This window comes from Callorhinus ursinus, unplaced genomic scaffold, assembly GCF_003265705.2.
Source record: "Callorhinus ursinus isolate GAN/ISIS: 27379988/994484 unplaced genomic scaffold, GSC_fseal_2.0 scaffold23, whole genome shotgun sequence".
NCBI lineage: Eukaryota > Metazoa > Chordata > Mammalia > Carnivora > Otariidae > Callorhinus > Callorhinus ursinus.
In genome coordinates, this window is record NW_027397085.1 from 24,154,119 (window position 1) to 24,170,619 (window position 16,501).

Below are 16,501 nucleotides of genomic sequence, written 5' to 3' on the forward strand. Positions count from 1 at the left end.
GCCTCTGAATCAAACAGGGGCACCTCAAAAGTGAAAAATTCCATTTGTTTTCTTTTACGAAATGTGTATCCCTAAAGTGAATCAGGTCGGGGTAGATGTAGCTATGGGGGAGTAAAGGGCGAAGGGAACATATGATTTGTGCATTGTTCCCCTTTTATTTTAATTTGCCATGCATGCATTTCCAGTAAGACAACTGCCTGCAATCACAAAGGGTAACACCACTGCATATTGCGGAGGCCACTTCACTTGGCTGTTTTATGACCACAAACTCAGTGCAGTTTTTTCTTATGGGGGGAGGGAGAGCACACCAACACAGTGATCTCACAGTTTTACTTTCCTGTCTTCCCCTTTTCCTGCTGAACATTCTGTTTTTGACAGTGCGTCGGAGGACTTGATAAATATATTCCTGACTCCAGGAGATCCACATACCTGTCAAGAGTGACCTCCCCAATGTCACTGGATTTTAGCATTGCAGGATTTCCCAGGAGGCAACCTAAGTTAGGGTTCTACACCTATGATTCCTCATTCATTTGATCCGTCTGATGTTACTAGTTTCTTCGTACCAGCAAATTACGACCCTCATCATAACCTATATTCAAGAAGCGAACCACATATATTGTTCTTTCTGGAAATGAACTAAAAGTTCTTAAAACTTTTAAGCTCAGGGAAACAGGTATGAATTGGGATCAATAGAGCATTTAATCCTCTAATTCACTTAACCAGAAATCATTTCCAATGTGGCAAGCCACCTACACTTCACTTGATAACTTCACTCAAACTAGGACTGAAGGTTTCCATTGACTTTGTGCCTCCTGAGGGCTTTTTACTGACTAAGTCTATATTCATCTCTCTACCAATACCCACACAAATAAACACCTTGCTCCTGTCTTAGGTATTTGGAATATTTGGGTGGGTGTCCGTCTAGAGATGGTCCAGATTAAAAATGTTATTATTGTTTCAACCAGATTTCCTACCACTAGCTTTGTTCACTAGGGGTATAAGGAATACCTAAGCAGAAAAAAATTCATGACAGGTCAAGGGACAGAAAAAGTATGCCATGAACATTGTCTTTGCAGTGTTCAGTTTCCTGTTTAAAGCAGGCAGTGGAAGTAGTGGGTTGACTGACATCTTCCTCCTTCTTTAGTTCTTACTAGTGTATTTCTATCTTCATACCACTAGAGTTAGGTCTGAAATTTAAGGAAATTGGAACTTGGCCATTTTATGTAGAGGCCAGACTCCAGTAGGGCCACAAGCATCATCTGACCTAAGTGAGTTTGAAGATATCTTATCTGTCTTCAACTTCTTCTTGACCCATTAAATTCTGTGATTCTTTGCAGGATCCTCTATTAATAGGATGATGTTGAATTAAGAAACATTGAAAGGAAAGAAGGCATATTGGTAGGGCTTTACAAAACTATGCTGTAGTTAAGAACAAACACCTGCTAATATATTAATCCATGAAAGAACACCACTTGAATTCATAAATGATAATTCTCTTGACAACTCAACTCCCCAACTTTCTTTTTCACTCCAGTCGAACTCTAAATTCCATTTGAGCCTCAGGATAAGAAAACATTGGCTGAGTCTTTTGCCCAGATGTGAGGGCAAGATTACAAAAATTCAGGAAGATACCCATGTACTAATGGTCACTAATAAGAGCAATCAAGAGAGAACCTCCTACATAATAAATGTGCATCAACAAAATATTTCAAGAGGAAGCAATTGGTCATTATTTTCCCTCCTACAGACATCATCCAGTTGCCTTTATTATCTGTTGATACATAGATACATACACACATACACACACAATAAAAAAAAATTAGGAGTGCTTGGCACACAAATAATGATTGACAAATTATTTTTTAAGTTCCCACTGAAATGCATGGGGAATGCTGAAATTAAAAACTGGTCTTTTAATCTTCATTTACCACGAGCCTATGAAGGAGCTATTGGTACACTAATAGAATACAGAGTCATACGGGTAGATGGCTATTAACACTTTCTTTTTGGCTGTGTCTGTATAGGTCAAAGATGTATTCAAGAAAGATTGTTTAGAAAGCCAAAACCTTAATTCTGAAGCTTTAGTTATCTAGTTGGGCTGGTCATAGACATCAGGGAAATGACAGCCAAATCATAGAACAGGCACAGCCAAATCCCAGAATCCCACAGACAAAACTGGCTACAAGAAAGTAACAATGTAGCCCTGTAGTTTTAAAAAGTTATGAGAAATTATTAGGCGGTGTGTGGAATACAATTCTCTCTTAAAGAAACAAACAAAAGGCCGGACCCTTATTCAAGTACACAGGAACGCCGAGAACCGAATGTGGGTCACATGAAAAGGCCACACCATTAAAACATGGGCAGTAAGTACTCTGAAAATATTGAGAGAAGGAAGGTAACTCAGCTCAGGGTAGAGAAGGCTGAGTGTGGGGTCACTGAGTCATAATTTTTGTGGCAACGAATGTTTGTTTCTTTAATACAAAGAATGTTTTAGGAGGCTCTTCTCACCCTCTCCTAGTGCAGAGAAAGAGCAAAACTGTAAAATGGAGCCTGAGGGTGTTAATTTCAAAATAAGGAAGACAATTTGTTGATGACCAGGGTTACTCGATGTTGGAAAGTGTTGCCAAGAGAGGCTGGGAAATCTTCCCAGAAGGGTTTTAAGAAAGGAGCAGAGGCTCATCTGTGCCTCAATTAGTCGAAGAGAGTGCTGTTGGGAGCAGGTGTGTTCCCTTTAGGATGCCCAGGCCCAGGGGACATGTGCACTGTGTGTATGTACAGACATCGTTGTGCTTGCGTCGCACAAATACTCATGCATACGGCCTCAATATAAACTGGCACATAATAGATTTGAGTGAAAAGTCATATAAATCTGCCATTTCCCTCCTTGCCCCATGAACAAAAGGGAAAAGGAAAATTTTAAAAACCCAGACATATGCCATTGGGCCAGATCTCTTTCTACCACATTCTCATTCAGAGGAGGGAGGTAGAAGATGAGAGAAAAACCCCGTTTGGGATAAAGGACTCCCAAAGCCTCTCAGCTACTCTTCTGTAGCCGGTTCTCATTATACATAAGATACTCAGCCTGTGGTATCCAGTTAACAAACAAACAAACAAGGAACCAAAAAGAGATTTTCTTATCATTCCACATCTGGAAAGAAATCTACCCTGTGGATTTAAATGTTAAGGTGAACTAGGTAAATAGGCAGTAGTATATCAATGGGCTACTGTGTTCTAACAAACCTATTGTTAGTTGCTTTCCTTTTCACATGTGAATTTCGTTAGGAGCTTTATTTCCAAATGGCGACATGACTCGTTCCTTCTCCCACCCCCGGCCCTCCCCTATAGATGATACTTCCGTAAAAGTTCAGATTGCCAAGGATGTTTTCTCTCTGGGAACCGGTCTGGGATTTTGATCTTTAGGAAATCCTGGATGCATTTCTCCAGCTCTTCCTCAATTGAGAGCTTTTCCTTAACAGCTTTTTTTTTGCTGCTCATGTTCGACTCCCTGGAGCCTGAAGTCAGAGTCCGGAGCAGATCGCTTTTCCGCCGCATCTCGGACTGTTGGACCAGCTGCACGGGGCCCTTCTTGATGGGACGGTCCAGAGTCTGGATGTTGGTCTGGCGTGTCACGGGCCCACAGATGACCGTCTCCTGGGGAGAGCTGGCCTCAGACTGGCTGTCGCAGCTGGACGTGGAGAGGTCGTTGCAAGACGTGCCGCTCTCCCCGTCTTTGTCACCTGCGGCGTTCTTGCAGCAGCAGTCGCAGTGGGAGGGTGACCACCTCGAAGGCTCACCTGCAAGCAAGCACAGCACCCGAGAGGTTAATGCCAGCCAGCTCAGCCCGGAAGAGCAGCACAGCACCTGAACACGCACGCACACACGCACAGTGTCCACAGCCATGTCTTTACAAGAACTGGGGTGGGACACAGGATGGGCTGCAATATGAGTGCCTAAAAGCCAAGTGCACTGAAGGGAGGAAGTTCTAACCGCATGCTGTGCTTCAGTCCACGGGCATTGCAGTCAGCTACTTAGCTACACCATTCACCAACCTTGTCACCTTGGCAGTCCCCTTACATCCTCAAAGTTTCTGTTTCCTCCCCTGGGAGATAAGGATAATCACTTGCCTACTCCCTAGAGTTGTAGGGAGGGTTTAGATAAACCAAGTGAAATTCTTAATGCAGTACGTAGCGCACAGTAAACTCTCAATAAATGCTACTTGATTTTACCATGGCTGGTGTTAAACCCGGATCCAAAGCTCCACGTTATTGCAGTCTGGTACAACAACGGCAGTCTACAAGAGTCAGGGAGGGCTTACTCTGTGCCAGCCCCCAGTACAGTAAGCTCTGTGTACTCATCATCTCATGGGAGCCTCATGGTAATTCTATGAGTAGCTCCACTCCTAGATTCCATACAAGGAAACTAAGACCCTGGGAATTTAAGAAACTTGCCTTAGTTTGCACATTTTGTAAGTGGCAGAGCTGGGATTTGAATGCAGATTTCCCAAATGCCACAACCAAAACAATTAACCATTTGTTTTTTTCAACATGTCTGACTGTAAAGTTCCTGCTTTTCTTTAAAAAAAACAATGTTCAAGGTTTAACTTCTCTCTGAAGTGTCTGTTTACCTCTCCTCAGAAATATTTACCATTTTCCTCCCTGAATTACGGTTTTGTTTTGTAAGTGTCTCTAATATTGCACAAATCACATTTTGTTCTCATTCTTTTTTACATTATTCATCTCAGCTACTCACCACAAACTCCCTGAAGTGGGCACAGTGAAAGTGCCCATTGTTGTCATTCCAGCAAGTAGCTCGGAGTTTGGTGTAGAAACTCAATAAAAGGCTCTACCCTCCTAGTAGTTTTTAAGTTCCTGGATTCAGCCACATCTGAAGCTGGTTACTGTCAGTGGACTTTGAAGTTACATGATCCACTATATTATATTTAAGCCAGTGTGAGTTCCTCTCTCCCTATTCCCCTCAGTTTTGATTCACAGCACTGCATTCAGCTATTTGGAGACAGACCCATTTTTCAGATACACAGTTGGTGGCTCCCTGAACTAGAAAATCCACAATTATGGCACAAAGCAAGTTCCTAAACATAAGTCACTTCTCCCAGCCTTCTACCCTCTGAACATTCAGTCTTCTTAGGTCATGAACTTGGTACTATTTACTCATCATACATTATATGCTAGGCTCCTTCATATAGTTCATTGCACTTAAGCCATAAAAAATAAAGGAAATGAATCCCCTTTATGATGCTAATATTGAGGACAAGGATAATGTAGTATCTTTATATGTTTAAAAGGAGACCCAGTTTTGATTTGTGCTATATCTTACTCTCATAAATAATGAATCACATTATAATAAGATCCCACTTGACTGCCACCTCTAATATGGTCAAAGTAGAGGAAGCCTAGAATGGAAACTAATAGGAAAGTCATGTCCTGTCTTCTTGTAAAAGGCCTGTCATCTACAGACCTAAGTGATTTAAATATTTATGGAAACTTATATATTTTCCAGAGGGAGTAAAAAAAAGTCCCTTGTAAACTGCAACTCCAAAATTATCTCTAAAGTATACCCACTCTTTCAAACCACTTTTTAAAATGTGACTGAGTAATCATTTTATTTATATACCCATTAAATGAAATGCAACAATCCAATTAGCCAAAAGGAATCACCACAGCAATAATGTACTACTTATCCCAGGCTGTTACCAATAAATATCTTCCATGCAACAGGGACACTGCTCAATATGTACCAGCTGCTGACTGAAAATATCAGCAATAGGAAATGTTTTGTCTGCCAGCCCAGATTATGAGGGTATCATTTTTCTCCTTCCGAAGGCAGAATCTGCCTCTACCTCTCCAAAGCCAGCCATCCCTAGACTAATAGGACTCGATGGAGAAATGGCTCCAATGCGTTGGGTCAAAACAAGGTAATCATAGCAACCCGACCTGATCTAGTTTGATCCTTTATGAGAAAAGATCAGAAATTGACCTAAGCCTTAAAAAAAAGGAGCGGGAAGAGGAGACAGACACAAAGGAGAAGAAGAACTATGTGCTGAGATATGCCTGCCCGTTATCTTAAAACAAGATGATGAACTGTTTTGCCCATAAACCCTGCTGAACCAGTAGAAATGCAAGTCTGTGTTTTTCTCCCTAAGAGTTACCTTCCCCGCAGTAAAGTCATTTCATGCAGTGGACCTGGAGGGAAACGTAAGGCTTTTCTAAAAGGCAATTTAACAACACAAACACCATCATGGGAGGGAGCCCTACATGTTTATGTGGAAAACTGCACACAACCCTCCACCGCATGTCCAAGCCAAGAACCCAGAGCGGGTATAGCTATTTTCCCTGAACTGCTAGGATGATCATGGATTTAAATGTCAGCTGGGATCCTCCAGCTTCCAGGCAAATAGAAATATTACTTTCTACTTAGTGTAGGAGCGATCGCTATTAAAGGGAAATTGAACAACTTAATTTTAGTGGAGCCTGTTATACTACCACATGTTTCAATATTTTATGAGAACATTTTAATGTTTTAACATTTTCGGCAAGACAATTCAAAAGAAGGCTTCTGAAGTCCATATATTAGGTTGAAATCAAGGAAAAGATGGTATGAATGCAGCTGGAGGTCCTGTGTGAAGTCATCATGAAATTTAAAAACAGTCAAATGTGAGAAGGTAACCACTCTGTTTCTTTTTGGGAAACACTATCTGTCTCATTACCCCCTTCCCAAGAACTTAACCAGAGCAGAGGTTTTAAACCACAGCTGAGAAGAAATGTGTGTGGACAGTGGACCCGTTTGCCCTTGCAGCCCCACTGACATGTGCTCACCAGTCCCGGCAGATGTGGAGGGAGCTGTGAAGGGTCAATTCTGTAACTCAAGGTATTCTAGAATCCCCCCAATTATAGCAAATTATGATCTCATAAATACCTTGGTACTTCAAACTATAATATGCTTTTGCTTCCAATCAGCTGAGGTTTCAATACAGGCTGGAATAATTCTCTCCGTTTGAAGTGAAGATAGGTTACAACTGATTAGCCAGATATGGGAAGAAAACCATTTCATCCCAAGAAAAGTCTGATTGATTGATATTAAAAAGGCAAAAAAATCTACTGTCTTTTGAGGGGTTTATTAACAGGCTTGTGGTCAAAAAGCACAATAGCTCTACTTTATTTTTAAATAAACCATTGCTTAATTTGTTGGATATTATATTATTTTTGGTGCCTGGCACATAACACAGGTTTGATTAACTGCTGAATGAACGAATGAGCCAAACACATGTGTTGAATTGTATCAAGATCATAATGTAGCAGCACAGATTGTGGACTCCAGAGTCAGGCCCCACGATTTGTCAGTTTGGATAAATTACTTCACCTCTCTGAGCCTTAATTTTCTCATCTAAAAAGTAATGCTAATAATAGTATCTCCCTCACAGAGGTTTTAGATAAATGAAACGAGACAATTAATGTAAAGGTGTTTCATGGTTTGAAGCGCCCACTAAGTGTTCCATTCATTCATACCTATTTGCTCTACTAAAAGCCAGGCACTAAGCTACATAAACAACACAAAGGAGGAGCCTGTTAGATAGGATTTGGTATGTTTCCCCCAATATGCTCTACAACCAATTCTCAGGTCCGGCTGGAACATCAGGTGAGGAAGGACACTGACGCTGACACTGGACTCATCAAGAAAATGTATAATGACATTTAGTAACATCTGGATTTTCTGTGGGAGTGGAGAGTAACTACAAGCACGTGCAGTGTCTGGCATATAGTATGTGATCAGGGGATAGTTTTGGAAAGAAGTTTCCTTTAATGTACAGTGCTCACAATTTCACAAATGGATGAGTCTTCTGAAATAATAATTTGCTTGAAGACGCGTAAAATAATTTAAACCCAGAGCCAGGAGTAATCTGTATTTTGGATTAAAGAGGGGAGGAGCAGGACCCTCAATCGCCCTAAGTCCTTAAAGTTCAAATCTTCCAACATTTTACAACTTTGAAAAACTGAGGACCAATCAGGCAAGCTGTATGATTGTACGTGGCCCCTTTCGGCTATAGCCCCAACTGCAGAAGTCCGTACTGATAAAGAAGGAATAAAAGAGGAAAGACTACAGAATACTTCTCCCCTATGAAAAATTCAAACCGAGCTGAGTGAAACATGACTTAGCAAACTCACAAAGTGCTTATGCATTTTTAAAAGAGGCAGCTCTGCAATCTACCCACACTCAAATTCTCCACCTGCTAATGGTTGTGAACACAATGCACATCATTTACAGCAACAGCTGGGAAAACTGCTTTCCCCTATCTTCTCTGTCAATGATGTAGGAGCCTGCCAGTCTGGGAGCTAGGTGGCCAGATTTAATTTATTGAGGCTGCTGAAAGACTTTCTTGGTATCCCAGTTGAAAAGTCAATAATGGCCAAATTGATGTTTTTATAATTCTGCTAACCTTGGAGAAGATATTTCATAGTAGAGACTGGGAATAGGCAGGCTGTGCAAGCTTCTGAGAAAGTACATTTTCCAGCTTGATAATCATCCTTTCTTGTTTCCTTTTCCACTCATGGACATTTGGCCTTGGATGGGCCCAGCTGGGGCTCCTCATTAAGAGGAGGCAAATCTGGGTAAGAGCAGACAGTTAAATCATTCATGCATCAGTCAGGGCTAGTCAAGAAAACAGGCACTGCACCTGTAATCTTCATAGGGAGAATTTAATATAAGGAATTGGTAAAACAGGTACTGGAGGGGTGAAAAAAATGCAAAAAGAGAACACTGAAGAGACAACGACAGTGACCGTAGGAGGCAGCTGCCACATCTAGGGCTGGGGAGGCAAATCGAGGATGGGGTTATCAGGAACCTGGAAACTTGCAAGAGCCACCCTGTGGAGGGGGCGCCCAGGCATCCGAGGAGGGCACGTTGCCTGCTGGTCCTGGTATCTCTGAAGGGCCTGACTCTTCACGGTAGAGAACAAAACAAAATCGGAAACTGGGACCAACTGCTTCTGCTAATAAAATAAACAAATAAAAGCTGGGTTGATGCTGACGAGCGGCAAGCTGACAAGGAGTCCCGCTTCTGCTCCTGTCCTACAGCCTTCCTCTCACAACCCCTAAGACAACACAGAACCCAAGGGGAAGCTCGCTGGGCAAATGCAAAGTGTGGCTAGCTGAATCCCAGCCCCAGCATCACAAGGCAGAATCAAGAGGTGGGTGTGGGGCTGAGAGACAACAGCTTAATAAGAGCACGCTGACACTGCCAGGGATGGGAAAGAAAAGAAAGACAGTTCTTGACCTGCTAGAACATGTGCTCAAACACAGGAGTTGGGAAGTGGAAACAACAGAAAACTATCACTGAGTTCAGTTCCTGCCCCGCTGCCTTTTCTTATACCTTGGTTTTGTATTTGCTCTCCCTCTGCCGCAAACACTTATGTTTCTGATTTTCACCTGTTTGGTTCTTTTTTATCCTCCAATGCTCAGCTTAGGCATCACTTTCTCAGAGCAGCCTCACCTCTATCCCCCACCCCGATCGAAGCCAGTCCCAACCTCCGGCCCACCTCTTCTGCACCACCAACCGTGTGTAATTATGGAGGTGTTTCTACGTTTATCTGTTCAATGTCTGTTTCCCCACACCTGACTGTAAGGCCCGTGTTTGTTCCCTTCTGGCACACTCCAGGCCACATACAGACCAGGGTTTCAGGGCACGTCGTAGCAGATGCATGACAAATGAATGGAAGAGGAAATGGATGATGGTACAGAAAATAAATTTTGGTTTAGGGTGTGTGAAAGAGACAGTAAACCTTCCACACACACACACAAAGGAATGAAAAATCTGACATGCAAAGGTAGTTAAAATGGAAAATACTTAGGCATACTACTATGCATGTGACAACAATGTTCTGACCAGCATAGGTAACAGCAGGATCCACAGGCATGTCCAGAATTGAATCAATGTAAGTATGCGCTTGTGTGTATACACACACATATAATTTCTTAATTGGTCATCATTCAATTATTTATTGATACATAAAAATCCTTAAAGGCATTACACAACTTCAGTAAAAATTAACTTTCCGAACCATTCAATCATGGTCTCTGTACTCATACTGTTTTCCAATTTGGTGATGCTCAGTCATATCCTCCTAGCTCAGGATTTTCACTTGTGGGGTTTCCCTATGATTAGAACAACGTGATGGTGTACATAAGGCAGGAAATCCTGAATATTCTGACTTCCTGGCCTTCTGCCTTGCTCTTCCAATGTTCCTGGATGACACACTTATCTCATTTCGCAGGTGACTTTTGCCCTTTCCTTCCTTTCTTCCTCCCTACTGTATTTCCCCCACCTAGTCTCAGCATTTCTCCATTAAGATCCTACTTAGTTACTCCTGCCCCCAAAGTCCTCATTTCCCTGTTTCATAGGCAAGTCTCATGGCCCATCCTGATCCCTTTTCCTACCCGGGGCCTCCAGCCTGGCCACTCCCTTTTACATTTTTCTTTACCGATTTTTCATAAGTGTGAACTAGGTGCCCGAACAACAACTCCCCCTATAACTCCTCTCAATCAACATCTAAGGGTCTTTTGTCTCTTAGAATAAAATGTATATGTCATTATTATTGGGGTTGTTTGTCCCCTTTTCCAGTAGAAACACCTTTTTCTCCCTTTTGGGACTACCTCTTCCTAACTCCATGTGGTCCTGAAGGGACCGTCATCCAAGCTGCCATGCCTAGCCACAACTGGGGGACTTCTGACCCATATCTGAACTTCCCATGTCCCAACCATGGGACCCAACTTGTGTGAATCAGAGTCTTCACTGAAACTGTCCCACTGGAGCTTATGGGTAATGTATATTCTATGATATGGGATGTTGCCAAGCTAGGGGGAGGTGAGTTCACTGGCCATCTTCCCTACAGGCTGGCAAGAGGACATTCGTGCACAAAGAAGCCAAGCAAGACAGGCAAAACTGAGCATGGTCAAGAGATAGAACCCTACTTCCCATATCTGTGTTGTCTCAAGTTGACCCCATTCCTAGGCTTATAATTTCCTAAGCCAGAAATTCTCTTTGCTTAATCTAGTGTGAGTTAGTTTTGTCTTAAATATGGTAAGAGTCTTGAACACACATCACATTCATATAAACACTGAATGTCTGTCTAATTTACCTTTGTCATCCTCTGAGCACTTGTGTAACTCTAGCACTAATGGTGGCCAGTTCGTTAGGGGCAAGTACTCTTACATGGCTAAACTATTTTATAAGTAACTAGTTTCTTTTAGGGAATGGTGCCCCTTCTCTGTACTAGTTCCAACAAAGTTGATGAACACTCTCAGGAGACATACTCAGGCTCTCCCGCCACCTGTTGTACACAGTCATTCTGGGAGTGGATAACAGCTGTACCTCCAAAACCAGAAACTTAGCATAATAATAATAATTTATTGAGGGTCCCCTTTGTGCTGATAATTGTGCTCAGCACTATATACAATCTTCACAATATTATATGAGGTGGATGGTCTTCTTTCCTTTTATGGAAGAGAAGATTGTAGGTCGAAGTGGTTAATTACCCAATCCAGTTACAGAGCGGACAAGTGACAAACTGAGAATTCCAATTCAGATCTTTTAATACAAAGCCTCTGCTCTTTTGAGGGGACAATATGCAATACCATGAGGGTTTTCTACCAGAGATATTAAAAATTCTAATAGGCCCAAAGGGTGAAAGTGTTGACTTTAAGACATGAAAGTGATTCCAGCACTTCAGTCACTTTTAGAAGTAATCAGCTAACTGAACAACTTGAAAATCCTTAGGACTGTTACCATTATACTTATATAAGAAATCTTAATTCTGTTGCCCAAGACGACTGGAAAGAACTGAAAGCGGTGAAACAAAGGAGGAAGTGTCATGGGTACTCTTCCTGCTGTGTGGACACGCCACCTCCCTCCACCACACGTCAGTGCCACCACGGCTGCCCTGGTACCAGTCGGCAGGGTTTGAAGTGTGCACTCAATTCGTACAGGAAAAAAGCCCTTTGCCAGTTCATTAAGATACAAGTTACTAATACTGCTTAATGAATTTTAAACAACCAACTGATATGTGGTATCTCCTCAAAAGAGGAAAAGTCAAAACACAACAATCTATGGTGTATTGGCAAATGCAAACCTAAACTTCTATTGATCCTCCTGGTAGAATAAAAAAAAAAAAAAATCCAAATTAACTCAGAGAAGTTGTTTACAGGCTAGAAAACCCTGCGAATTTATGAGAATCATAGATAACATAAAAGTGTCTTAAAAACATTTATAAGTCATAAACTACTTTAAAGGGAGTTAGGTTGACCAGAAAACTTTGGACGATGAGAAGCACAGCCAGCCACGAGAAGGACCACCTGGATGATGGTGCAGAGCTCACTGAGGGCAGGCCCATGCGGAACCTCAGGGCATGAGACCCGGGAAGGACCTCAGAGGCCTCTAAGCACCCTTGTTTTATAATGAGGAGAACCAAAGGAGCCTAATAGTAAGTGTCAGAGCTGAACTCCAAGCCTGAAGCCCTATCTGGTACCTTGCCAGAGACACAGCTGGGAAAGTGTGGAGCTCTATGGGCAAAAGTCACCCCCAACTGGAGAGGGTTTCATAGCTGGACAATCTTTCATCTGAGCCAGGGAAACTCACAGGAAGAGTCCATTGTTGAGTATAGTCAAGATAAGCACAAGACAGAAGAGTCTGGAGAAAGCAGATTCCTGCCATAGGATCACATGCCTAATGGTGAGAGACAGAGAGAGAAATGGTAAGAGAGGTAGAGAGACAGAGACAAAGAAGGAGGGAGCAGGAGTGGTACCTCTACCTGATGGTAACACTGACCTATGTTTGCAGCTAACTCTAAGCCACACTCAGGGACTGACGCTTGGCCTGCACCATCTCACTGAATCATCACAACCAGTGAAGAGAGGTAAGGAATTACCCCACCTAATTCCTACCTCCTGAGTGGGAGGCTTAGGAGCACCACACTTCCCTAGCTTTCAGGAAGACTCACATTCCATCTGAGAGATTTACTCAGAGTCAACATCTCAGAGGCCTTCTTTTGAAGCGCAGGTACCCACAGCATAAGAACAAGTCTGACACCTCAGTGTGAATTAGTTTATCACAGTGCTTGGACTTGACAGAGGAAGCCTAGGAATTCACAAATGGCATTAATGAAAAATGAGAATGTACCACATGTCATGTGCAACACTAAATGCTTTACAAACATGTTATTCTAACAAGACTTGTTATTCTCACAAGGTTACTCTAAGGCAGGGCTTCCCATTATTGACATTTGGGCTGAATAATTCTTTTGCTTTGGGGGCTGTCCTGTGCATTGTAGGATGTGTATCCGCAGGCCATCCCTGGCCTCTATCACTAACCTCTACTCCCTTCTTCAGTCAAGACAACTAAAAACCTCTCTGGGTATTGCCAAATGTCCTCTGGGCAGGGCAGCAAAATCACCTCCAGTTGAGAACCTCCATTCTAAGGTAAACAGTATTCCTGTTCTTTGATAAGGAAACTGAATTTCACAAAATTTGACTAATTTGCCCATGAATCACAAAGCTAGTAAAAGGTGAAAGTAGGATTTGATTTTTGGTAGATCTGGACTCCAAGACTTGTTCCATTGCTATACTCTGAAGCTCCCGTGAAACGCTGCCTCTCTGCAAGAAGCTTATTGGGCAAAAACAGCCCTTCCAGTCACAGTAAGTTCCAAAAGAAGCCAAGTGAAAGGAAAACGAAGAAAATGGAGTTGCCTTTTCACCTTTCATAAAATGGAAAAAACAGGCTATCTTCAGATAACAGAATAAGAAGATTTAAACAATTTAGCAGCTCTGTCTGAACATGTTATCTCTGTTAATTGGTCACTGGCTCATGACTATACTGTTCTTTTCATTAGGATTTCCCAAAATGGGACAAGGGCGGCTCTACCCAAAGACTTTAACCACACGGCCGCAGCCTATATTAGTAATCATGTAATGATAAGAAACGAAGCTAAACTGAGTGTTTACTGCATTCCAAGTGTCGTTCTGTGTCTTCCTTGCAGAATCTCATTTGAGATCGAAAACACCCCTATGGAGTAGGCTCTACTGTTACATTTTACAGAAGAGCTAACTGAGGGACATAGCTGGTAAACGACTAACCTCAAGTCTTTAAGAGACAAGCAGAGAGGCAGGCTTGGAATTTCCATAACAAGTCAGGCAATAATTAAAATCCTGTGGTTCAGAACTTGGGCTTTAAAATCAAAGACACCGGAATGGGACACAACTCTGCTGGTGACTTGCAGTTTCCTCATCTAAAAATGTCAGAAATAACAATACTTCTCTGGTAGGAGGATGAGAATTAAATGCTATTTGTCCACAGCATGCCTACAGTGCCTAGAATATATTCAATGCCCATCGAATAATGTGGTTTTTTTAAAAGATAACTGATTACTTTGATACCCAAATTGGCAATGTTGATAGCAGTTACAGCTGTGAAATATTTAAAAGGTAATTTCAATAATGGTAACTTGACAGGTAATTTCTTATTTCTTCTGCTTTTCTTCGTCTTCCTATTACTGAACCCAGATCTCTACTTTCTAGTCTTATTATGGATTGTTTACCAAAGCATTGATCCCATTTGCACAGATTGATAATATTTAGGAAGACATCACTGAAGAACAAATACATTAGTAGATAAGTTCTCCTCCCCATAGCTCTGGGGCAAGAATTGCCATATGTGACCTGCAGTGACTCTAAGGGAAGTAAGAATTCCTGAAAGAGGGTAAAACAGTGAAGATAGTTCACTGTCAGACCTTTATATTTGATTTTCCTGGTTTTTTTAAAGATTTTATTTATTTATTAGAGACAGAACGTGAAAGAGAGAAAGAGAGCGCATGAGCAGGGGGAGGGGCAGAGGGAGATGGAGAAAGAATATCAAACAGACTCCCTGCGGAATGTGGAACCCAACCTGGGACTCAGGACCCTGAGATCATGACCTGAGCCAAAATTAAGAGCCCAGCTGAACTGACTGAGCCACCCAGGTGCCCCTTCCTGTTTTTCTTACGCCATAGTAATTACATACAAATGCACAATCTCATAAAATTACCCAACTCACTCTTCTCTGATGGGGAGAAACATCCTTCAATCACAGAGCCCACAAAAAAAAAAAAAGAAATCATGGAGCCCACCATTACCTCCATGGTTAATTCACTTAAAACAGTCTTCGAAGTGGTTTGACAGGTATATCCAATATAAACGAAAGCAAAGGAGTGCTACCAACATAAATTGGCACTAACGACTTTCAGACAGCAAGGGATGGACAACAATTCTCTCTCTGATAATCATAGGGAAGTTAAACTGAAAGAGATCTGAATTCTACATTTCTTGTTCTCTGGTTATTAAATATATTCCCTTCTCTTAATTGATGATTAGATCACTAATGACACATTCTTAATTGTTTACATTTGGAAAATGGCTGGGAAAGAACTTTTTAAAAAGAAATCCCAAAGAGGGGTGCCTGGGTGGCACAGTCAGTTAAGCCTCTGACTCTTGGCTTTGGCCCAGGTCGTGAGCTCAGGGTCCTGAGATTGAGCCCCACATGGGGCTCTGCACTCAGCGCCAAGTCTGCTTAAGTTTCCCTATCTCTCTGCCTTCTCAAATAAATGAGAGAGAGAGAGAGAAAGAGCATGAGAGCAAGCATGAGCGAGGGGGAGGGGCAACAGGAGAGGGAAAAGGACTCCTGGATGAGCAGGAATCCCAAAGGGGGACTCAATCCCAGGACCTCAAGATCATGCCCTGAGCCAAAGGCAGATGCTTAACTGACTGAGTCACCCAGGTGCCCAAATAAATAAATCTTAAAAAAAAAGAGAGAACCAAAAGAGTGGTATGAGTCCAATTTCATTTTTCTGCATGTGGTTATCCAGTTTTCTTAGTACCATTTATTGAAGAAACTACCTTCCTCATGGAGTATTCTTGGCTCCCTTGTCAAATGTTAGTTGACCATATATATGTGAGTGTTTATTTCTGGGCTCTTGATTCCGTTCTATTGAACTAGGAATCTATTTTTATGCCAATACCATACTGTTTTGATTTCTATTGCTTTGTAAACATAGTTTGAGGTCAGAAAGCTTGTTCTTCTTTCTCAGGATTGCTTTGTCTATTCAGGATCTTTTGTGGGTTTATATAAATTTTAGGATTTTTTTTTTAATTTTAATTAATTTTTTTTTAAGGAAACTCTACGCCCAACATGGGGGTTGAACTTAAAATCCCAAGATCAAGAGTTGCATGTTCCACTGACTAAGCCAGCCTGGCACCCTGGATTTTTCTTTCTATTTTTGTGCAAAATGCCATTGGAATTTTGACAGGGATTGCCTTTACTCAAAATGGATTAAAGATTTAAACATAAACCCCCAAACCATAAAACTCTGAGAAGAAAACAGAGGAAAATCTCTTTGACAACTGGTCTTGGTAATGATTTTTTGAATATGACACCAAAAGCACAAACAGCAAATGCAAAAATCAAT

At 41.8% G+C, this 16,501-nt stretch overlaps 1 protein-coding gene across 6 annotated transcripts in view; it reads right to left on the minus strand.

Moving 5' to 3' along the window:
* Positions 1-1,729: 1,729 nt before the first annotated feature.
* The window catches only part of KCTD16 (potassium channel tetramerization domain containing 16), a 272,548-nt gene continuing 257,776 nt past the window's right edge, over positions 1,730-16,501 (minus strand). For 2 of the 6 annotated variants that reach the window (XM_025852239.2, XM_073905516.1), the window contains one exon: positions 1,730-3,794. In XM_025852239.2, coding sequence (XP_025708024.1) covers positions 3,340-3,794 — 455 coding nt within the window. In that variant the 3' untranslated portion in view covers positions 1,730-3,339. Of the gene's footprint in view, positions 3,795-4,749; positions 5,004-6,823; positions 6,908-16,501 lie in introns of those variants that run through there. The other 4 variants (XR_012382098.1, XR_003204481.2, XR_012382100.1 and 1 more) reach the window with 4 other exon arrangements.